Source organism: Ambystoma mexicanum, chromosome 4q, assembly GCF_040938575.1.
Source record: "Ambystoma mexicanum isolate Mex_15411 chromosome 4q, UKY_AmexF1_1, whole genome shotgun sequence".
Taxonomy (NCBI): Eukaryota; Metazoa; Chordata; class Amphibia; order Caudata; family Ambystomatidae; genus Ambystoma; species Ambystoma mexicanum.
This window is the reverse complement of record NC_090928.1, coordinates 1,133,400,152-1,133,423,973: the sequence shown is the minus strand read 5'-3', so window position 1 is coordinate 1,133,423,973 and position 23,822 is coordinate 1,133,400,152. Positions and strand designations below refer to the sequence as shown.

General features: G+C 46.3%; 1 protein-coding gene across 1 annotated transcript in view; it reads left to right on the top strand.

Annotated features, from left to right (window-relative positions):
- The window catches only part of WDR43 (WD repeat domain 43), a 489,892-nt gene that overhangs the window by 449,490 nt on the left and 16,580 nt on the right, over window positions 1–23,822 (top strand). Inside the window, exon 16 of the mRNA XM_069608719.1 lies at window positions 14,378–14,447. Within this exon, the coding sequence (XP_069464820.1) occupies window positions 14,378–14,447 (70 nt within the window). The remainder of the gene's footprint in view (window positions 1–14,377; window positions 14,448–23,822) is intronic.

Sequence of the window (23,822 nt, the reverse complement as noted above, 5' to 3'; positions counted from 1 at the left end):
GTGGTTCTGTGGATGTGGCGCCTTTTCAAGGAGCACAGAAGACAGACAATCGCGGTTGAATGCTTGTCGTTACAAAGGTCCAGCACTCTGCTAAGGGGACTTTCTGGACTCTATGTATGTCTCTGGAGATCCACCAGGATGTCCACGAAGTATCGGCGGAATTCGGATGACCGTGCACCACACAATGGCCTGAGGTCCCACAGTATTGGATTGTTAAAAAAACGCAAGGTCGCTGCAACGCGTGGGATGGCTCAAAATGCAGGTCTTCAGTCTAGCAGGTCTCACCAGGCTCTAGGTCGGGATTGTCGTTTTCGGAATCCCCAGGTCTATTGGAAGGAAGGGCTTATAGCAGGCTCCAGTTACACAGCAGGCTCTCTGGTCGCTGGAAATCACTTCAGCCGCTTCCCCTTAATCTTCCTCTTCGGTTTCGGTTCGAGTGGTCGACTTTTCTTCTGTTTCCAGGTTCACAGTATTCATCAGGAACTACAGCACAACCTCTGCATTCTCTCCCCGCATTTTACAAGAAGGGGTGGTCTGGTTGTCCAATCAGTACAGCCAGCCCCCCACTGGGATTTGTCCCCATTCAAGCAAGGCGTAAGACAAAGGGCTGTGGAGTTTGGCTCCTCCCTCACTTCCTCTCCTCAGACAGACTGGAGTCTGAGCAGGGAGTCCAGGGGACTCCTGCCGAAGATAGAAATCACACAAAGGAATTTCCCGCCCTGGATGTCAGGGCAAGGACCAAGAAACGACAAATTGTGTAATGATGAAATGTTGAAGTAGAGGGTTTGTAGGTTTTTGTTGGGTACTGATTTTGAGCTTGATTTTGTTCTGAATTTCATTTTGATGTCCAATGTGATTAATATGTGTTATTTATTAAATTGAAAGGTTGATTATCAACCAACCAGTGAATAAAAAATAAAAAAAAATAAAAAAATAAAAAGAAACGACACACTAAAATGGCGAAAAAAGAAGACTGGTCATTTTGATAAAATGAGCACCCTGTGGTGCCTTTACTGCAGCTGTGAACACAGCCCACGGTAAGGGTGCACCAAATAAATACAAGGTATCACTGCCACCAGCCTTTGAAGGGAAGCTTGTCCCTGTAACAGAATGTTTAGTTTTAATGTGACAGGGGATACATTGTATCTCCCCAGCACTCCACATAAGGTGGGGTGTGCTGGCTTCACAGAATAAAGGTAAAGGGGATCCAAAGATCCTTTCTACCCTTGGGAACTGTAGTTCACTCAAGGTTAGTAGAAGAAAGTTAAAAGGGGAGCCCCCAGGGCAACCCAGCAACAACAGGCACTTATTGCCAATAAGTTGTTAGGGCATAACATTAAAACGACACTATGCAAAGTCTTAAAAATGACACCCATAAAATGAGTAAAAGATTCTTTGAGTGTGGAAAAAGGTTCACTCACTGAGGTATTAAGGAAAAATATCCCACTAGTAAAGAAACAGTTCTGGGGTTGACCTAGGTCAGGAGGATTCACAAGTTCTGTGAAAATCTTACCTAACAGTCTCACTTGAGACTTGCACCTACTTTGAGTTTTCAACTCGGTTTGCACAGGTTTCTGGAGAATTCTCAGAAATGTGGCAATTCCCTTCAACCTTAGAGACCCCCAGCTCTTTTGCTGGACTTTAGGACTTTTAATCTACAACCTGGAGATAGTGAGCCCTTTTTCTCACCTGCTCATGTATTTTTATTGCGATTTGGACTGTTTCTTTTAACTTTGGAGTCTGACAAACTCCATAGACATAATCTTTACATTGTGACACACGGCACCTTCAGTGCAGTGGCTCAGGGAAGTCTTAGATTTCCCTAAGGTTTAAATACCTTCTCGTGGTGAAACGGTTTCCAAGAGCAGTGAAGTGAAATTGACTTTACTTACATTTTGTAACTTTCTAGACCCAGCACACTTATCTTACAATAGGGTGCTGGAGAGGTTGCTTAGTATCACCTTTGTTTCTCATGTAACATTTTTGTTACCCTTTTTACAGTTAATGGCTGGAAGTGGGTTACTTTTTCCTACCATTGTGTTTCTACCGCAGGCTGCAATTGCAGCTGCAGTAAAGTACCCATGGGGGCCCATTTTGTCAAAATGGCCCTGGTCGTCTTTTTTCACCATTTCTTGTTGGAAAGGTCCTTCTTGAGATTTACTCTGTGCGCCAAACCAGGTTTGGTCCCTTTGTTAGTTTTGTCTTTGGAGGGATTGACTGGCTCCAGTGTTTCTGGCAGGGCGGGAAGTGAGGGAGATGCCCGAAACTTCCTGTGCTTAGTCTCCTTGGTTACAGGAATGCCAGAGCCACCTCAACAGAGTGCTCTACCCCAGGGCGGTTAAAGTCCATTAAGGTATCCGAGAACCGCAGTGGTGCTATTTGCGAGGGTCGCGAGAAACTGAAACCGCAAAGTGCTGCTGATCTGAAGTTTGCCCATTGCTACAGCTGACCTTCCATTCGTAGTGCAGGAGTCTCCAGATGTCCTCTCCCTTGTCCCCACGACTGAGGCCCAGGAACAGGATCTGCAGACCTACACAGGAACAAAAGTCAGCTGGATCTAATTTCTTCTAACCAAAGGGTTGGGGAGAATTCTCAAATGTGCCAATTCCCTTCTACCTTAGAGACCCCCAGCTCGCTTTTGCTGGACTTTAGGACTTTTAATTTCTAACCTGTGGAGAGAGATGTTTTTTCCACTTAGGTTTTTTTCTGTGGTTTGGACTCTGTTACTTTTGACTTTGGAGTCTGACAAACTTCATAGGCATCATCTTTACATTGTGACACAAAGCTCCTTCAGTGCAGTGGCACAGGGAAGTCTCTTAGATTTCCCAAAGGTTTAAAAACCTTCTCTTGGTGAAACTACTGTTTCCAAGAGCAGTGAAGTGAAATTGACTGTACTTACTTTTTGCAAAGGGAAACACTGCTGACTTTACTTTATTCACCTTGACCCCGAAAACCTCTCATACTCTTCTATTATCCCCAGGGCAGCGGGGATAGGCTGGACCGGGTTCACCAGATGTAGCAGGACATCGTCTCCGTAAAGCCCCAGTTTAAATTCCCTATCGCCATCCTTCATATCCTCGACCTGTGGGGCCCTCCTCAGATGCTCCGCTACTATCGCCATCGTTGGAGCGAACAGGAGGGGCATGAGTGCACATCCCTGACTTGTCCATCTCTGTAATGGAAAGGGCTGTGACATTCTCCCATAGCTGTGACCTTGGCCGTAGGGGCTGCGCAGAGTGCATGAATACCTTTCTGGATCCCCTCACCAAACCCACATTTCTTGAGTACCCCTTGAAGGAAACCCCAGTCCACTCGATCAAAAGCCTTCTTGGTGCCAAGGGCCACCAGAACTGGGGTTGCCCTCCTCCCCAGCGACAGCGCCCATAAGAGGTAACGTTTTGCGCATGGGGTCTGCCCCTTGCCAGCCTGATAACTCCCACCTGGTCTGAATGGATTAATTTTGGCATAAGGCCCTCAATCCGTGTGGCAAGCACTCTCGTAAAGACCTTTGCATCCACATTGAGTAGGGAGATGGGCCTTTTTAGGGAGAATTCTCGGAAATGTGCTAATTCCCTTCAACTTAGAGACCCCCAGCAACTTTGCCGGATTGTGAGGACTTGATTTTTTTTTAACCTGGAAAGATTGAGAGACATTTTTCCCACTTGTTCATGTGTTCTGATGTTTTACATTTGTGTTCTATGATAAGGGAGTTTTAGAAAACTCCATAGGCATCATCTTTTCATGTGTTAAACAGCACCCTCAGTGCTGCGACACAGGGATGTACTTTAGACTTCCCAAAGGTTTAAGTACCTTCTCTGGGATAAAATAAAGTTTCCGAGAGAATGTAAAGTGAAAATGAGTTTACTAGTCTTTTCCAATTTCATAGACCCAGCACACACCATCTTACAATGGAGTGCTGGAGGGGTTACATAGTATCCCCTGTGTCTAAACACTCATGTAGCAGTCAAACGCTAAGCTTTCCTATTGAAAAGGCTGGTGGCAGTGGTTTTACAATGAACTAGCATGATTCTTCCTGTCCCCGAACACCGGTAGCTAAAAATCACAGGAGCCATGTTTTTCAAGATGGCGCCTTAAGCCCTTTTGTTTAAACGGGCCCCGGTCATCTTTTTTCGCCATTTCTTTGTGGAAAGGTCCTTCTAGTGTTTGTCTCTGCGCGCCAAACTAGGTTTGGTCCCTTTGTTCGTGTGCCTTTGGCGGGCCTCAGAACTGAAGTCCGCCCTTGGCGTCTGAGTGTCTGGGGTGGGCAGAAAGTGAGGGAGGTGCCTGAAACTCCCTGTGCTTGGTCTCCTAGGAGACCCAAATGCACTCTGACGTGATTGGCTGGCTGACTGTCCGGCGAGGACAGCCACCCTGCTGGGTGAGTGACAGCTAGGCTGGAAAGAAAGGGAGAAAACTGTTTAAAAGGCGAGTCTCGTGGACCGGAAGGCAGAGTTGACCACTGGAACGAAAGAACCGAAGACTAGCTGGAAGAGGACGGCTGCTGCAACCACTGGACCATTTGTTTGCCCAGTGAAGCCCTGCTGCAGGTCTGAATTGCCAAACTCCATTCGACAGAGAAGCTCCTTCAAGGACGGCATCTTCCTTTTAAGTTGGTGAACCAATCAACTCCTAAAACACCTGGATACCATTCTCAAGGCTGGTTAGGTTTAACCAGAGCGAGGCACACCAGTACATGTTCTTGGATCTACAGCTACTGGAACTGAAGTGACTCAATTTTATTTGCTTTCTTCAACGATCCAGTGCAGTGCAGGAGTCCCCAGACATCCTCCCTCTTGTTCCCACGACTGAGGCTCAGGGACAGCTGGATCTGCAGGAACTGCCAGGAACCACGACTTCAGCAACATTTGTTTTCTTCATACAAAAGTACTGTGCTAACCGGATTGAGAGAACGCCACTCTTGCGGAGAAGGTTTGTGAAACCATCCCAACTTGCATTCTTAATCCGCTTGTAACCCCACAAATTATTCTTTTACGCCTAAACTAATTCTGAGAACTTTTGCAAAGACTTTACCATGTGATACCAGAACTGCTCTTTCCTATCCAGAACTCTAGTCCATTGACTTTGGCCTGGCCTATTGACTTGAATTTAACTTCTGGTGAACTGAAACTATTTGCACTGCCTAGAAAGTATATATAATCTCTTCTACTTACTTTTGTCCTTTTTGCTCACTAAGTAACTGAACTGCCTTTTGGCTCCTTTTTCAAGGGTGCTCAAACTGTCTCAAAAACTTAGTTTTGTATTGAAATGCATTGGTCTATAATTTGTCTTCATCTAGTGAAATATTTTATACATGATTGTGTTAATAAATTATAAGTGTTTTACCAAGAAACCTTGAGTAGAAGTGTCTACTTGAACCACTGTGATTGAAAGTCCTTTGTGTAACTACTTTTACTGCTCACATTCACCGGTCCGCTCAGCTCGCTACCAACAAACTGTGTGGTACAGACTCATACCAAAGGTTGGTCTTGCTTACACCTGTAGTCCTAATTGTGTGTGGTGGTCACAGAGGGTACTGCATGTAATTCTCCCTAACAGGCCTTTATGACTTGCAACTCTCCTTTCTTGCCTTTGGTATAACCTTAATTAACACCTTCCCATAGGATGGGGTGGGGGGGCCCTCCAAGTGGCCATGATAGTATTGAATAGGCCTGCCATATGTCGTGCCAGGGACCCAGCAAAGGTCTTGTAGAACCCCGCTGTGTACCCATCCTCCCCCGGTGCCTTCCCCAGCTTTAGTCCTGCTATTGCTTTCAGCACTTCCTCCTGGGTGATTGGCTTGTCCATTTCGATGGTCTCCTCCCACGGGTGGCTCCGCAGGGATAATTCCGCCAAATACGCGTCCAATGTTTCCTCCATCTCTAAACTGCGAATCTACCCCATGAGGTTTTGGGGCCAATAGGGTCCTGATTCTCTTTTTAGAAGCACCCTCTCTAATGAGGAGGCCCCTCAATGTTGATTTCTCCGCATCCCATACAATGTCCTTCTCGACTTCCCCTGTCTCATTGTGTTGAAAAAATTCCTCGATCGACCCCTTCATTTTGTCAGCGAAGACGACGTCCTTCAGGAGTAGATTGTTGCACTGCCAAACGGATTACCCGGGTCTCAGCCCCATCAAGATTATGCCGAGGTCTACTATGTGTTCAGAACTGGAATCTATCCTTGTTCTTGGTCCGTGAGCTGACGAGAAAAAGGTGTAGCCCTTCTCAGCCGGATGATAGTCCCTCCACACGTAATCTGTGAATCCACCCCCCTGTGTATCTAGCCTCGACCCGGGGGTATTTTTCCCATCGCTATGCTCCCATTTCCCTGTCTGCCCACGTATAGAAATCACCCCTCTACCAGGAGTAAGCCCTCTGTCCTGTCAAGTATCGTGCCCCATGGCTTCTCTCAGAAACTGCATCTGGCCTTCGTTAGGGCAGTATATAGAAGCAATAGTCAACTGTGTATCCTCTGACCCCTGAGACCACCAGAACCTCCCATCAGCTCGACACCAGACCACTGGATCCACCATTCTCATTCTTTGACAGAGCAAAGGGAAAGGACCAACGGTATCGGATGCCCTCATCAGTCAGCCACTGCGCGTGAGGGCGACCGTCTCTGCGGCGTGTTGAGGTCAGTCCCGAGAGGTCCTGGAACACCTTGACGGTGTCACCTTGATATTGGAAGCTCCCCATACACTTTTGCTTTTTCAGGAACTTCCATCTTCTCCCTATACCTGAGGAAGCGGACCACTATGGCCCTTTACCGCATCCGCCTCTGAGCTCTCTCCAGCTGTACCTCCTTACTACCTTCTAGGACGATCAATTGATGGGTCAGTCTGTGCACCTTCCGTCCAACTTCCGTTGCAGACTCCCCCTTCTGTTCTTTGACTCTCAGAATGCGTAGGTTGTTACGCCTCTGTTCTGTAAATCGTCCAGCTTCAACAGTGTTTCCTCCTCCTGCATTTCCAGGTCCGCCTAACAGGCTTCATATTTATGTTAAGGAGGTCCACCTGCAAATGATTGTTCTCCATTGCCTCCATCTCATCCTCCAGTTTATCGACCCGGCCCCTGAGGTCACAAATGGAAGCGTGAAAATCGGTCCTAATCTTTAATTTCCTGACATGTCCTTCAGGTCCTCTATGGTCGAGACTGTGGCTGACGTGCCCTCTCCGGTCGCTGTTTCGTGTTGGTCGGAGTGGATTCTCTCCCGGGCACTCCGCGACCTTCTCCTGAATCGTTGAAGCGACAGGACCCAGTGGAGACCACCCTCGTCGAATCAGACTGTTCAAGTGCTTCCTCCAGGACGACTCCTTGGCCTGTTTGCCAAGTGTGGCACACTTTCTTCTGAGTTTTGGGGATGGTGTTGATTCTGTGTCTCTGACCGCCGTCTCCCAGGCCCAGAGCCAGCCTATGACCTCCCAGGCTACTACAGCTTTGCCCTGTGGGTCTGCACCCTGCTAGTTCTGCCTCTAGCCACATGGGCTGGTGGTCTGGGGGGCCACATGCCACTGCACCTTGTGTGCTCCCTCGTCGACTATGCAGGGAGACCCTCTGCCTGGCTGCCGGGGACTCCTTCCATTACATTGCGCCTGTTTAAAGCCCCCCGGCGTGTTCCAGCTTGGGGTCCAGCCTCAGTTCACCCTTGTCGCCTCCACTTTTACCCCCCGCTGGCTTCACCTCCACAGCCCGGGTTGGTGCAGGTCGAAAGACCTCTCTTGCACTCTGTCCTCCTCCAGTACCTTTTTCATATTACCTCGAGAACTTCTAGGCTTTCTCTGTCTAGTCCCACAAAGTGTATTGCCGTCAACGTGCTTCTGGGCCTGGATTTCACCCTATGGGCCCAGTTTGCTGCAATCCTTAAAGTCCCCTCTTCTAATCCTCCCTCCGGGTCTTGCCTTGTGCCCTACTGCCCGGGTGCCCCTCGCCTCCCGGCGCCGCGTGTGCTGGCTGCTCCTCCACCTCCTTGCCTGGTGTCTGCTGGCTCCTTGCTCCAAGCAGCTCCTCCCCTAGCTCTCCTGCGCGGTTGCTCCTAACTCTGTGTTAGGCAGAATCCTGTGCAGTGCCCTTAGGGACCACTACACACAATTAAGACTACAGGTGGCGATACAAGTTTTACCTTCGGTACAAGCCTGTACTGCTATGTCATAGTGGTAGCAGTGGCGGAGCAGCCAGGCCTATCTCGAGTATATTAGCAGGAGCAGAGATTACACAAAGGGACGACAATTACTGTGACTCAAGCAAACACTGACTCATGGTTTCAGGTAGAAAAATATAAGTACATTTATTTTTAAACCATTTGTAATAAACACAACACTTCTATTAAACTTCAATAAAAGCCACACGTTAAATATACTACAACTAACCAATTAGTACAGTAAGTCTCAGGGTAAGTACCCTGTGTTTGAATGAACCGGTGTTGGGCACAAAACACGTTACCGCAAATACGATTGCGATCACTTTTTGACAGTTCGGTCTACTAAAGAAACACTTATCTGTGACATGAAATGCTACCGGGACAAAAACACACTTAGCACCTCAGATACCCAGAGGGCGTTGGAGGCAAAAATCACAGGCAATATTTTGGTTAGGCAGGCTCAGAGACAGGAGTTCAAAAGTCAAAGGGCCGGAGCCAGGGTCGAAGGACACCGGGGCCAATTGCCGAAGATCACACGGTCTAACAGTTCACGATTCAACTGAGCCAAACGTACTTTGATATTGTCAATGTTCGGAAGCAAAAGCTATAAGGAGGGAAGACGAGGTCAAGCCTTGGAAATGAAGAAAACGGGATTCACCCAGTTTCACCCAAGCTCAAGGGAAGAAGACTCCGGACTGAATCTTCTGAGTCGTTGAAGGGCAGATGGCTCAGGACTGCAGCAGGGCTTCACCGGGACGGGGTAGTTGCAGCAGCCGTCGTTCTCTCCACCTCTCTTCGGTTCCTTGTAGTTACAGTGGCGACTGACTTCTAGCCCAAGAGACAAAGTGCGACTTGGGTTTCCTAGGATACCCTGTGCAGGGGGTGACTACACCCCTCCCTCACATTCAGCCCACCTAGACACCGAGGCGCCTTGAGGAGGGCTTCTGGGCAGAAGCCCACCTAAAGACGAACAAAGAAGGCGAACCTAGTTTGCCGCGCAAAGTAAAACACAAGAAGGACTTTAATAAAAAGAAATGGCGAATAAACCCAACCGGAGCCAAAAGAAAAACGATTTGGTCAAGTGGGTTTATGTTCGAGGCTAATATAATAGCCAAGAACAGTACCACGTTTATCTAATATAATCGCAGTAGAAAAGCTAGGGTAGATGCCACTGCCACCAGCCAAGTCTGAATGTTAAAAGAGCGAAACAATGCTCTAGGAGGTACAGATAAAAAGGGATATGAGTTAGCCCTTTCCAGTACTCCATGGAAGATGGGGTGTACTGGATCTGTGGTAGATTGACTAAGTAAAGTTAATGGTAACTTTACCCTTTTCTGGGGGACAGTAGTCGCCTCAGAAATGGAGTCGAGGGAAGTCTCAAAGACAACACTGTGCCACGGCACTGAAGGTGCTGTGTGACCCACAAAAAGAAGGGGCTACTGAAGTGGTGTACTTCAGAGTCCACAATCACAAAAACAGATGGAAACACATAGCAAAACACAGGTAAGAGTGGGGGGAAAGCTCTCACTCTTACCAGGTGGAAAAAAATAAACTCCAGAAGTCCAGCAAAGCTGCTGGGGGACTCGCTAGGTGAGGGAAATTAGCCATAAATGAGAATTCTCCCTAACACTCTGTGGGTCTCGGGTCCCTGGGCCTTCCATCGATGCTCCTCGGATTTCCCAGTCTGTTTTGGCTCCCGGTGTCACCACCTTTCACTTTCCCCTCATGCGGCCGGTGCCGCCAGCCTGCCGCTCCAACACAGGCTGGTGGTCAACCTGACCCGGCCGGTGTACCCTCAGTGCCTCATCCGCATCCCCTCTGGACAGCTTTCTGCTTCAGCTCGTGCGGGGACCCTGAGCTGTGTGCGTGTGCAACCTTTGCGTGCGCATCTCCCTCACCACACTCCGGGCAACCAGTCCTGGTCCCCAGTCACTGTGCTGGAGACTGTGGTAGGCCCCTCAGTACGCTACGGTTGCTCCTGGTTGCCTCTCCAGCCCCTTCTGGAAGCCGCACACCCCGCTCCGGTGTCTGCTATGGGGTATGGGGGCCCCACGGCTCTCCGCTCCTCGTGGAGCCTAGCCTGCTTCTAAGCTCCAGCTCCCTGGTGCCCCCTTACCTCCTGTTCTGCCTAGGGCAGGGGTCCACCGCAACCTCAAACCCCTCCTTGGGTAGCAGTGCTCGAGGCCGACGCAGGCCCACCTATGCAGGCCCAACAGCTTGAGACAGAGGTGCTGCTTCACGCGTCCATCCTGGTCCGCGCCCCCTAGCGGTCTCCTCAATTGCCTTTTATAAAAAAATGATCATTTAAAACTGATATTAAATATTTATAACTGAAACCTTGAGTTTAAGTGTTACTTGGCTACTTGCATTGACTGATTTCCTCTCTACAGCTCACATTTCCCCCTTTTGAAATGGGCCTGGCTGTTCAGTCACAGTACCAACTTGTGCAGTTTGGAACTATACCAAAAGCTGGGTTCTCTAATACCAAGCAGATGAGGCTTGTGTAGTCTGTGTGACTGCACCAATTCTTAACTAACAGGAGTCCTGCAACGGCCAAGCAGTGCTACATAACCTGTTTGAGATTTCTCTGTTCCAGAGGGGAGGGTTATTGCTTCTGTTGAGCCTTGCCACCTCCCGTGGTGGTTGTTGGGTAAGATTTGCACAGAACTGGTAAATCTTCCTGACCTGGGTCAACCCCAGAACTTTTTGCTATATTAGTGGGATATTTTTCCATAATACCTAAGTGAATGGGAACTTTTTCCACATTCACATAATGTTTAACTCTTTTTATGGGTGTCATTATTTTGACTCTCTATAGTGTCTTTTTAAAGTTATCCTCTTTAACAACTTATTGGCAATAAGTGCCTGTTGTTGCTGGGTTGCCCTAGGGGCTCCCCTTTTAACTATCTTGTGCTAATCTTGAGTCAACTACAGTTCCTACGGGTAGAAAGGTTCTTTGGATTCCTTTTACATTTTAAGTGAAACGAGCACACCCCACCTTATGTGGAGTGCTGGGGAGATATAATGTATCCCCTTTCACACTAAAACTGTAACAATTTTGTTAGTGACACGCTTGCCTTCAGTGGCTGGTGGCAGTGATACCTTGTATTAATTTGGCGCACCTTTACCACGGGCCCAAGGGTTTCCATTTTTACCAAACCGGCCCGTCTTCTTTTTTCACCATTTTAGTGTTTGTCGTTTCTTGTTCCTTCCCCTGACACCCATGGCGGGAAATTCCTTTGTTTTATTTTCATCTTCGGCTGGAGTCCCCTGGACTCACCACCCAGGCTGTAGTCTGTCTGTCGGAGCAGGAAGTGAGGGAGGAGTCCAAAACTCCCCAGCCCTTTTTCTTACGCCTTGCTTGAATGGGGACAAATCCCAGTGGGGGGCCGGCTGTCCTGATTGGACAACCAGACCACCCCTTCTTAGAAAATGCGGGGATAGAATGAAGCGGTTGTGTTGTCGTTCCTGATAAATACTGCAAACCTGGAAGCTGTAGAAAAGCCGACCACTTGAACCGAAACCGAAGAGTCAGATGAAGGAAAGGCGGCTGAGCCGATTTCTAGTGACCGGAGAGCCTGCTGTGTAACCGGAGCCTGATGTAGCCCTTCCTTCCAAACAACCTGGGGACTCCAAAAGCGACTACCCCGACCCAGAGCCTGGTGAGACCCACTAGACTCTAGAAGACCTGCATTTTGAGCCATCCCACGCGTAGCAGCAACCTTGCAGTGTTGCAATACCCCAATACCATGGGACCTCAAGCCATCGTCAGTCTTCTGAATCTCGCTGAAACTTCGTGGACATCCTGGTGGATCTCCAGAGACATGGATCGAGTCCTAAAAGTCCCCTCACCAGATTGCTGGAACTATAAAACGACAAGAATTTAACGGCAATTTTGTCTTCTTTTGTGCTCCTTGAAAAGGCGCCAAATCCTCAGAACTGCATTCCGCTGCTAGGGGAAACCGTGCCTAGAGTCTTCATCGATCGCTGCTGCAAGGTTCCGTCTGAGGTCCTGTTTTCAGTCACCACGCAAGGAATCCACTGACCGAGTATTTGGCTGCAGACCCTAAAGTTTTCCTGCTGCAAAATCTTCAATGCTGAGGTACTATGTTGGCTTGGGTATGTATTTATCTTCAGCCTGTTAGTATTTCTGTGTAGCTGTGGATTGTTTTCTGTGATGGGGAGGCTTCTCATCCAGTGCACCCAGTCCCACTGCTAGAATCCTGCTGGGGTGTCTTCTGCAAAGCCCGTTGAACCTCTTCTAACTCTAAAGTGAAGTACTCACCCGTTAGCCCAGTTTTCCTAAGGAACTCTGACTTTGGTTACTAAAGAACCTATTCTGACACTGCCTGTTGGTCACTAGTCCTAGTGACCCCCCCGCCCCACCTTCTGCCACTGAGAACACTCATGCTCCAAGAATAAGGGACTTTTGCCTAGAAAAGAAAATAAGTGTGTAAAAGTTAGTTACTTGTAAAGTGTTGGTTGGTAACTGTAATTCTAAGAGTGAACAGTTAAAGTTCTTAATGATCTTGAATGTGTGATGCTCTGTTCTTAAGTATGGTTAACATCTTTTCTTCCTTAGCAACTGTTTTTCCAGTGTAATAGAAAGTAGATGTGAAGGTATTTTACTCTTCTGTGATTAGGTTGTGCCTCTTCCCAAAAGTAAAGTGTTGGTATCGCCAGATTAGTCCTTTGAGGATAATTGTATGAGTGTCTCCCAACTGGGTCTTACTTCCCCTGGCTTGCTGCTAGTCTGTCCTTAAATCTGTATTAGGTTGTTGCCTACCTAAAATAACTTTAAATCATTCAGAAAAAGTGTAACTTTGGTTTTTACTTTCTTCTTCATTGTGAGGTTAAAAAAAGTAAGTGGGTTTTACTTTACCTTGTGTTAGCTGTGTGCCATCCAAAATAGGTTACAAGAGTTTACTGCTTACCTCAATCTGGGGTTCCCTGATTCCAAAGCACCTGTAATTGTATATTACATCCTTGGGTTTTACTCACCTAGTGTAACTCTATGTTATCACAAAAGTAGTTATAGGTTTTTACTGCACCTGGTATAAGTGTTTCACTATTCACTAAAAGTATATTGTCCAGTTGACTAAGATTTGTACTGAGAATCATTTTACAACTGGAAGGGTCTACGGCCCTTGGATTACTGAATGTAACTGTAAAAAGTAACCATTGGTTTTGACTCCCCAAGAATAGGCTTGACCTATACTGAATGTGTATGAAAAGGTTTTGACTTCCCTAGAACTACTGTTAGGTACTTCAAATAAGGTCTATACTTTGGTCCGTGTACTTTGAAGTATAGTGTGTTTTTATATTGTGATTTCATATAATGTTAGCACTTATCCCTAGATTTATCTGGGCCTACCTGTATTTAAATAAATCCTTCATTTTTACAATACAAAGTGTTTCAATGTTTCTTTGGATCATTTCTAATACAATTTCATTTGTACTGATTCTACAGCCCTCTCTCCCTCCTAAGATGAGCCTGGCTGTTCTGTCTATGCTACCATGAACTCGGGTGGTACAGCCTTATACTAAGAGTGGAGTCTTGTACTGTGCCTCAGTTGAATGGTTGTACTAAGCCCTTAGATGGATTTCAGAAAAACTGCCTAACAGTTGTGCATGTGTGTACTGCTATGTATTCTTTATTCCTGAGCATGTGAATCCATGCCAGACACCATGCTGGAGAAGGAACAAGTTACTTACCTGTAACTTGTTGTTTTCCAGCATGGGTCTGGCATGGATTCACATACAAACCCTCCTTTCAACCCCTCTGTGGCTCTTCTTGGTTCATACTGCCACTTTAGGTGCCTACCAAATCGGAAGATGGCCACCAGGTTTGGGTCTTAGGGAGAGCACTGTCATTGGATGGGGCAGTATGACCCAGAGGACAGTGATTGGTTTAGAGGAGAGATACAGTTTTGAAGTGACTGTTTTATCTTTTACCGAGGATTCCCAAGCTGACGGGGAATGTTCATGAGCATGTGAATCCATGCCAGACCCATGCTGGAGAACAATATTTACAGGTAAGTAACTTAAACCATACACTAGATTACCACTGAATGTAGATGGCTTTTAAAATGTAACAGAACAGATGAGTAATGGCTGTGACCACAATTCACTAATAGCAAAGCTAGGTTGAGAAAATGTATACAAATTAAGCCAAACCAAAGATACATGCATGTAATATTTAATAATTCCAATTTCGAATCTGTCTGCAAATCCTTTACAGGTTGCGGCATCTGAAAAAATGCAAGCTTCGGTTGATTCTAATCAAACAGCAAAATTAATCTATGAAGAAGGTGAGTAAAGACTTGAGCACAGAGTTTACCTAGTGTGCTGAAATGATTAGATTACATTATTTCGTCTGTGATCGGGTGGGTTTGTTTAGCACACCACAAATTGTTTGTTCAATGATTGGAATCATTCAGACATATTAGAATGGCTTATCTTTATTCTGGGTTGATGTTCTACACCATAGGATAGATGGCTTGACAATTTGGATCAATGTAATCTAGTTCTAACAGGATTGTATCTTGTAATTTTTACGGGGCTATTTGAAAATGGTGTATGCTTTTATAATTCTCTGATCAATCTCTTTAATCATCTGATGTCTGTTTGTAACCTTCTACCTTCACTTCCACCTACCTCCTTATATCCTTCCCCTTTCCTTACAATCCCCCCGACTTTAGTAGTCGCCATTTGTATAGCACCTTTATCGCATTACTATGGCCTCAATGCGCATGTGGTCGGAACGCCTTCGGGGGACCGAAGTGCAGGCATTGTGTGAAGGCTTAAATGCGTTGTACGGGAGAGTTTCATTTCTGTGCCAATTCCCTTTAACCTTGGAGACCCCCAGCTCTTTTGTTGGACTCTAGGACTTTGAATTATTTAACCTGGAGAGAGTGAGACCCTTTTTCGCACTCTCCCATGTATTATTCTGTGATTTGGACTGTTTCTTTTGGGTTTTGGAGTCTGACAAACTCCATAGGCATCATCTTTACATTGTTTCGCACAGCACCTTCAGTGCAGTGGCACAGGGAAGTCCCTTAGATTTCCCAAAGGTTTAAATACCTTTTCTTGGATAAACTACTGTTTCCAAGAGAAGTGAAATTGAATTCACTTACATTTGTAACTTTCTAGACCCAGCACACACGATCTTACAATAGGGTGCTGGAGGGGTTACTTAATATCCCCTTTGCCTAGTTTCTCATGTAACATTTTTGTTACCTTTTCTACAATTAATGGCTGGTGGCAGTGGTTTACTTTTAACTACTGTAGTGTTACCGCGGGCTGCTTTCACAGCTGCTGTACAGCAGCACCCTTGGGTGCCTATTTTGTCAAAATGGCCCTGGCCGCCTTTTTTCGCCATTTCTCGCTGGAAAGGTCCTTGTGATTTACGCCCCAAACCAGGTTTGGTCCCTTTGTTCGGTTTGTCTTTGGCGGGATTCACGAGTGAAGCCCGCCTCTGGCGCCAGTATGTCTGGCAGGGGCTGGAAGTGATGGAGGTGCCCGAAACTCCCTGTGCTTAATCCCCTTGGTTACAGGAATGCTCCCATAGAGGATTGGCGGGCTGGCTGTCCGACAAGGACAGTCACCCTGCTGTGTGATTGATAGCTAGGCTGGAATGAATGGGAGAAACCTGTATAAAAGTCTAGGCTTTTTGGCTTGGAAGCCAGTCGACCACTGGACGAAGAAATCCAAAGAACTTCTTGGAAGAGGCGCCTGCTGCAACTCCTGGACCGCTGGTTTGCCCGGTGAAGCCCAGCTGCTGTGCTGAAGCTCCGAATTCGCATCGACTAGAGCCAGGGATAGGAACACCAAATCGAGTGGATCGCTTTTAAGTCGGACCCGAGCGCCAGGAAGATCCTCCGGACTTCCCTTAAGCAGGACTGACCAAGCCTGAGCCACCTCAACAAGGTGCTGGACCTCAGAAGCAAGGAAAGTCTGAAGTGGTATCTGAGAACCTCAGTGTTGCTATTTACTGTCAGACGCGAGGAGCTGAAACGTCACTGAATTTTAGTTTGCCCTTTGCTGCCGCTGACTGTCCGGTGGTTTTGCAGGATTCCCCAGAAGTCTTCCCTCTTGTCCCCACAACTGAGGCACAGGAACAGAAGCCAGCTGGAACCATTTCTTCTAACCAAAGGTACTGTTAAGTGTAAGATCTTACCTATTGTATTGTAGCCTTACTTGTTCTCAGTTGAGAACTGTCTTGGTTGCCCCTGTAGAGTTGCTTGCATCTTCTACACCTCACAAGCCTCCCAGCTTGGGGCCCTACTTTGATTCTACGTTTTCTACAGAGACTTCTAAAAACATTGTGCAAGACTTTTACTTACTGCAAGAAATGCTTCAGCTCACCTCAATTTTGCCTAATTGACTTTGGCTGGCCTGGCTCCCTGAATGACTCTTCTCCCCTCTGTGTGTTTTTACCTTCCTTGCAGGGAAGGTTTAACTTACTTTGCATTGGGGGTTAAAAAGAATGTACCTGCTTAAGAAATATTTGTGTCATCTCCTTTTCTTCTTCTAAAACCACTTTACTTTGACCCACATCTCAGCATTGCTCTAAATGTACCAGTGATATATTAATGTCCAGTGTCCTAGCTATTTAAGTTACGGTTGTAGGAAGTGTCTGTGTGCCATCCCAAATGGGTACTGGCTGATTTAGAGAAACTAATGGTGTGTATTTTGGAGTGTATTTGTGTGTTACTATTATGTGGCCCCTTCTGAAGGCTTATTCAAACTGATTGTTAAATAAATAATTGTCTAATCAAGAAAACTTGAGTGTAAGTGTTTATTTGGATACTTGTCACTGTGAATCTCTGTGTAACCACCCTACTGCTCTCATTGACCCCTCTTTAGATGAGCCTGGCTGCTCAGCCACTACTAACAACCTGTGTAGTACAGACTTATACAAAAGGTTGGGTTCCTATTGCCAGGAGGTTAAGGTTGCTGTAGTCTCCCAAAGGGCACACAATCTTGCCTAACAGGTGGTATTTCGTGTTGCCATTGCATAATGCTGGGTCAAGATCAATGCTCCTCAACTGCACGCTGTGTGCCTGGAATGTGCCCTTTGTCCCTCATAGTGCAAGATGTACCAGGCATTGTGGCTTTGTAATTGGGACTGGATGTGGAACTAAAACCTTCGGAGCCCTTGATGCGCTTTCGGGATAAGTGCACACACATAACAGCTTTCATTGATTATATTCCTTCCTGCACTGCACATATCCGAGTACCGGCTATTGGAGGATTCTGTGTGCTATCAGAAATGACGACATAGCCCATACCTTTTATATAAATCGTACGTCATTCGGACTTCCTGTTTCATTCGTCTAAGAAAACTTGTAGGGGTGGCCGGCAAAGTGAGTCGTTTTTGTTTTTTCCTTTTTTATAGACCTATTTGCATTATTTTCCAACTGTCCTCCCCATCCCCCCTTTTATATGGCCACCCCATATAACAGACATACCTTCATCCACCCCAACAACCACGATCAGTGTAACACAAAACAATATATTACATTGCCAGAATAAATAACATCTTTATCATCATTATCCCTATAAACTGGGGTAACCAACCCAGCCCTTTAAGACGAGATAGCAATATTTGGAGACAGACGGAGATGCAGAGTATACTCAAACATCAATCAAACTGACTCAGGACGTTGGCAAGGTGCGACTGTTTTAATATCAATTATCTAAAACGGGGCGTTACAACGAACATCAACGCGTTCGCTCAATGCAACACATAAAAAAAAACACAACAGCCCGAGGACATCGTGGCACTTGTTACAGTACAAAGCTTAGTTACTTAGTTACATGGTCATTAGCAGTATATATACAGGTTACAATTACATTTGTTATATTACAATATACATGGCAGAAGTGGAGGAGGCAGTCCTCCACTTGCTAGTTGAGGAGAGTGGCCTTGAGGTTGTTGCGGAAGACAGAGATGGAAGTTTCAGCTCTAAGGGTGGCAGAGAGTGAGTTCCAGAGTTTCGGTGCAATATAGGAGAAGCCTAGACCTCCCGCTGTGGCTCTCTTTATGCGTGGTATGTGTAGCTGGTTGGTGTACTGAGCTCTGGTGGGGCGAGTGGATGTGGTCCTTGATATTGCTTCCAATTTGTATGCTGGAGCGGTTTTGTTGATGCAACTGTGAGTGATGGTGAGGATTTTCAGAGTAATCCGGTCTTTGACCTGGAACCACCAACCTTCACGTCTGGCGTGGGATATATGGTCTCTTCTATGGAAGCTCATGGCGGCTCTGAAGGCATTGTTTTGTGTGGTTTGCAGTCTGTGAATGTTTTTGGCGGAGGTGCCAGCTAGAAGGGCGTTGCAATAATGGAGTTTGGCTCCTATAGTTGCTCTAGCTATGACCAAGCGGTTGGGGGTGGATAAGTAGGGTTTAATGGCATTGATAAGTTTGGTGCTGAACGCTGATGCAGAGGCTATGGCGCTGACTTGTTTGTTCATCGATAGATTTGCATCAATGTGAACACCTAGAGTCTTGACAGAGGATGATATGGAGATGGTTGAGTTGTCCATGTTGAAGTTGTTGTATTGGGGGCTTAGTTTTGATAATGTGTTTGTCTGGCCCAGGATGAGAATTTCAGTCTTCTCCCCGTTAAGACTGAGGCCATTGATTGCTATCCAAGCTTGGATAGTGGCATAGATGTTGTGAAGGGCCGTGGCGTCTTGGTGATAGTCCAGATAGGGGTAAAAGTACTTGAGTGTCGTCTGCATAGTTTGTATATGCAACACCCATGGAGTCAAGTAGGTCGAAGAGGGGTTTTGTGAAGAAGTTAGAGGGTGGGGGCTGTACAAGATGCTTGGGGGACACCGCAGTTTATAGTGGTAGGATCTTCGTTAGCTGTGTCGGAGTAGACCTTCATGGCTCTTAAAGGAAGGAAGTGATCCAGGATGCTGCTTGATTAGAGAAATGGGCTGCATGGGTGAGGTGGGTGGTGAGTGTTCGGTGATCTACCAGGTCAAAAGCAGCTGATAGATCGAGGAGGAGCAGCAAGGCAGGTTTGCCTTTGTCCATGATCTGTGAGATTTGATTTTTTAGGTCTAATAAGGCGGATTCTGTTCCATGCCCGACACAGAAGCCAGATTGTCTTTTGCCTAGTATGGAGTTAGCTTCTATGTATGATTGGATCTGGATGTGAGCTACTTTGTCCAGGATTTTTAGGAGGAACGGGAAGGTCGTTATCGGTCTGTAGTTGTTGGGTTGCGCTGGGTCAAGTGTGGCCATTTTTTTTTTTTAGAAGTGGCCGCACCCAGGCTTCCTTGAGATTGTTTGGGACAATTCCTGTTTGGAAAGATGCGTTAATGAAGGCAGTAATCAAGGGTGCCAGTTCATTGGTGCATTCCTTGATGATTTTGGGAGGGCAAATGTCTGCTTTGCCCTTGTACCACTCTGTAATATTCCACCTACGCAAGCAGCATGCAGGCTATCATCCAGGTGCTAGTGGACTGGTCATAACTATAGCTTCCCACCTATTAGCCCTGTCATATATCTTCACCCTTACAGTCTGCCAGTCAATTAAGGCTTTGAACTCCGCCTTGAAAATGTGTTCTGTGCTGGAGAATGAGGGAGTATAGCATACTGTCTTCTCCGTTTCTATGCAGCTTGTCTTGGTGTCTATATTCATCCAACCATGTGACTGCAGAACATGTTTTTGAGTCTTGCTGCATTTAAAATACTATTAATGATGAACCTCTGACGTCTTCCTTTTCGCTCCTCACTTAAGACAGTTCTGGTCTTTCACACGTTCTGAAACCATTGTACGCACATTCAGGCCCAAGGTGTCCTTGACTTCTTGGTGTTGAGCCAGCCAACAATCCTTTAACACCGAAATCCTTTGTTGACCACCTGTCATCGGCAGCACACTTTTCCAACTCCGCTGTCATGTGGATTGGATCCTTTCTCGCAAATGGAACCATGTGGGTTTTCTCACCTACAGCTGCGGCCGAACCAATCCCCATTACATGTGGAGTCCCTCAAGGCTCCTGTGTATCGCCTACTGTGTACAATATTTTTACAAAGCCCTTTTTCGACAAACTGGACCGTCTGGGTTTCACCTACACCAACTATGCAGATGACACCCAGATACTTATAACACTATCAGGCATCTACGACTCTGATGTCTGCCCGATTAACAAAGTCTACATCATTCAGGCATGGATGGCCACACACGGCCTCTGCCTGAATAATAAGACTGAGCTACTCCTAATCGGCTCACCTAACAACTTGCTCAAACTTAGTCCCAACTACAGCAGCAGCCTCATTGATGCCAACAATATCCCAATTGCCGATAACGTAAAAACCCTTTGCTTCTACCTCAATGCCAACATTAATCTCACCAAACAAGTAAACATGACTGCATCAGCCACTGCCTAAACTGGCAAGATGATTATAGCTTGCAGGCCCCTAGTGTCCTCTAACAGCTGCCTTATACTGGCTGGAGCACTTAAACAGTCCAAACTGGACTATTGTAATGGCCTTTACTTGGGTGCCACCAAATCTATAATTAATAAACTACAAGTTTTGCAAAATAATGCACTTAGAGCCGCATTAAACATTCCTAGAAGAGAGCATATCTCCACCACCAGAATGCAATGTAAATGGCTCTCTATACAAAACAAAATTGATCTAAAAACCCTTTGGCTCACATACAAAGCTCTGAACCACCTAGCCCCGCCATATCTCACGGACAAATTCACGATTCCTTCACCTGCCAGAATTACTAGACTCACTAACATATCCTGTTTGGTGGTGCCCGATACTGCCTAAAAAGAGCTGTCGGTACGAGCTTCCCGCTTCTAGCCTCCCAATTGTGGAACACACTTCCACAGGATATCAAAACCAGCCCAACTTTTCAAATATTCAGAAGCCACGTCATCACCTGGTTACTGAACAAAAACTAACTCGACCTCACCCCGCATTCAGACTCCCAACCATATATACCTCTCTTGTATACATATGTCTGTCTATTCCACCACCTACCTAACCTCACAGCCGTTCTAATATTTCACCTGCAACGTGTATGTATAAATTATATATAAATTGACTCAACTGTATAACTGACTTTCCCTGCAATTCTATTGTTACATCCGTAATGTGTATGTATAAACTGTATAACCACATCATGTAACCATTACCTTAACCCATGCGCCCAGATACCCCTGGGTCAGGCGTACTCTATAAATAAAATAAACAAACGCTTCTTATAATCTATTCACTACTTAGCCAGGCTTTAAGAATGGTTTGTCTACTTGCATTGCTGTGACTGTACAATTGTAAAATAACTTGATAACTTTATTTCTGTAGCATGAACATCTTCATCTCGAGCCCGAAATGTTGCTCATCTTTGGAACCCCCTCCTTTGTTTCTATAGAATGCGTATACTCTCTGCTCTGTATGACGTCACCAATCTGCTTTCTTGCTTGCTTTTCCCACTTCCTCTGGGGTTTCATTCAAATGCCCATCATATTGTCATGTATGGGAATCTTACTTACAGGATTCTCTTTGGTATAGGTATTCTCATTGGCAACGCACGTGTTTCACACTCTCGTTCCCAACATATAGGCAGCATGGGGGAGGAGGTTTGGGCGGGGGTACTCGGTTCCACCTCTACACTCCCCCTCTGGGTGATTCATCGACCACTCTAATCAGTCTTCACATTAAGACCTCTTCTGAAGAAATGCTTCTTTGGGACCCATATCTTGGACTCCTTTTACGGATCCTGCTGCTTTCAAATGCTAATTTGTATTCCAGGACATAAGCATGCATTGTCCTCTTGGACTGCAGTAAATCCACTTCCCCACATACTTCTTCTGGTTCTTTGGGTACAGGAACTTCGTTCCCTCAGGTGCATGGATGCTGGCCTTCACGTAGTCTCTTATTTCTTCATCTGTCATCTCTTTAGTTTTCCATCCTGATTTGACGACATGATCTTCATTCCCACAGCTTTCTTTGCAGTCTTCTTGTATTGTTAGATTATTATCCTGATCACACAGAATCCAAGCAATAACATCACTTTCAGGGCTCTAAGGAACTTGAACAAATCTCCCATCCATTGAGTACCAAGAAAGTGTGATCCAAACCAACTGTCATCAGCAATGTCTTCCACTTCGTCTACCATTTGGACGTAACACTTCGCCAGCATCGATATGGCTTCCATCAAGGTGCCATTCTAGTAGTCATGACAAGGTAAAAATGTGCAACATGATTCTCCAATTTTGGCACAAACACCTCCATCCATAGCTGTTATCACGTCCAGAACGTACCTATTCTGAAGAGTCATCAGTCGTATGGCTCTCAGCTCAGTCCTTGATAGCATTGAATCCCTTTATGGTAGTGTTGATTGTCTGCAAAAGCTCCCATCTGGTTATTTGTAACCACTTAGTATTTGCATCTGTCTTGATCCTCGGCATCAAGATTATCGTGAATATCGATGTCTTACTGAACAATCTGTGCTCATTTGGGATAGAATCAAAGGCTTCTGTTGATTTGGCTGAGAAATAGTTCTCTCTTCATTCGATTCAGGAGCTCAGCAGATCTCTTCGTCAGGTGAGCATCTGCTTTAGAAAATTCACCAATATCCAGGTCACTTAGGAATCACCAATGCTGGAACATGAAAATTCACTATAGTACATAGTCCTCCCCAATCATTGGGCAGCTTCATATAAGCTTTGCATCCACAAGCCCAGTAGTGATCCATTATCACTGCTATTCCAATGCTCATTGCTGGTACATCAAAGATATGACCACAGCTCTGGTTTTCTCCAAGTTTTATAGTGCCATTATTTCTGAAACACAACTTTGCATTTTCCAGAGGCACTATCTGCAAGGGCCCTACTTTATCTTCGACCCATGTCAGTTTAGCAAGTTTCGGCCATAGAGGTTTTCATCCATTCTCTACAATGTCAATAGTTGGCTTGTAGAAGCCAATTACTACCCCTAGCTCTGCAGAAAACTACTTTCTTCCCATCCATCTGGAGAAAGCACTGATCCCCCAAATCTGCAACTGGCCTCTGTTCCATCTTCAAATGTCTTCTGCTGAATTATCTGGACTTTAAAGTCTTCTGTTTACTTCCCTTCTGATTCTAGCCCCTTTCACTCCAGGCTGTTCATATCTTATCACGTGATTTTTAGCATGTGCTCTTGCCTTTGTGTTTTGAACATAATCCTCTTCGTCTGGATCTGTCCATGCTATACAGACTTTTCAGCCCATAAATTGACCTTGTTCTGCAGAGTGCAATGTGAGATGGGCAGTGTGATGTCTGAACGGGCCTCTAAGACCTTTGAGGGCGCCCCTCCCGCGGGGGTCAACAGAAGGCTAAGCACCGCAAGTCCACTGTCACCGGGAGCGCCCTTGCGACAGGCTCCTCAGCGGCCAGGGCGGATTCAACGTCTCCAGTCAATGCTCAGGATCTTTGCCCAAGAGGAAGTCTGGTTAATCCAGGCCAACTCAAGGAGAGGCCCAAGTCTGCCCTACCGGAGAAGACCAAGGGGATCAGGGTTCAGACCCTCCCCCTAAGGAGAAGGTCAAGTAGGACAAGGCTCCGGCCCGTGACCTTGAATGCCCAGGTGCACCTGCCGAAGGCCCAGCCTTCTATCGAGGGGGTAGCAGCGTCCCTGATGAAGGCCGCAGAGGTGGCTCCGCAGGGCGAGACCC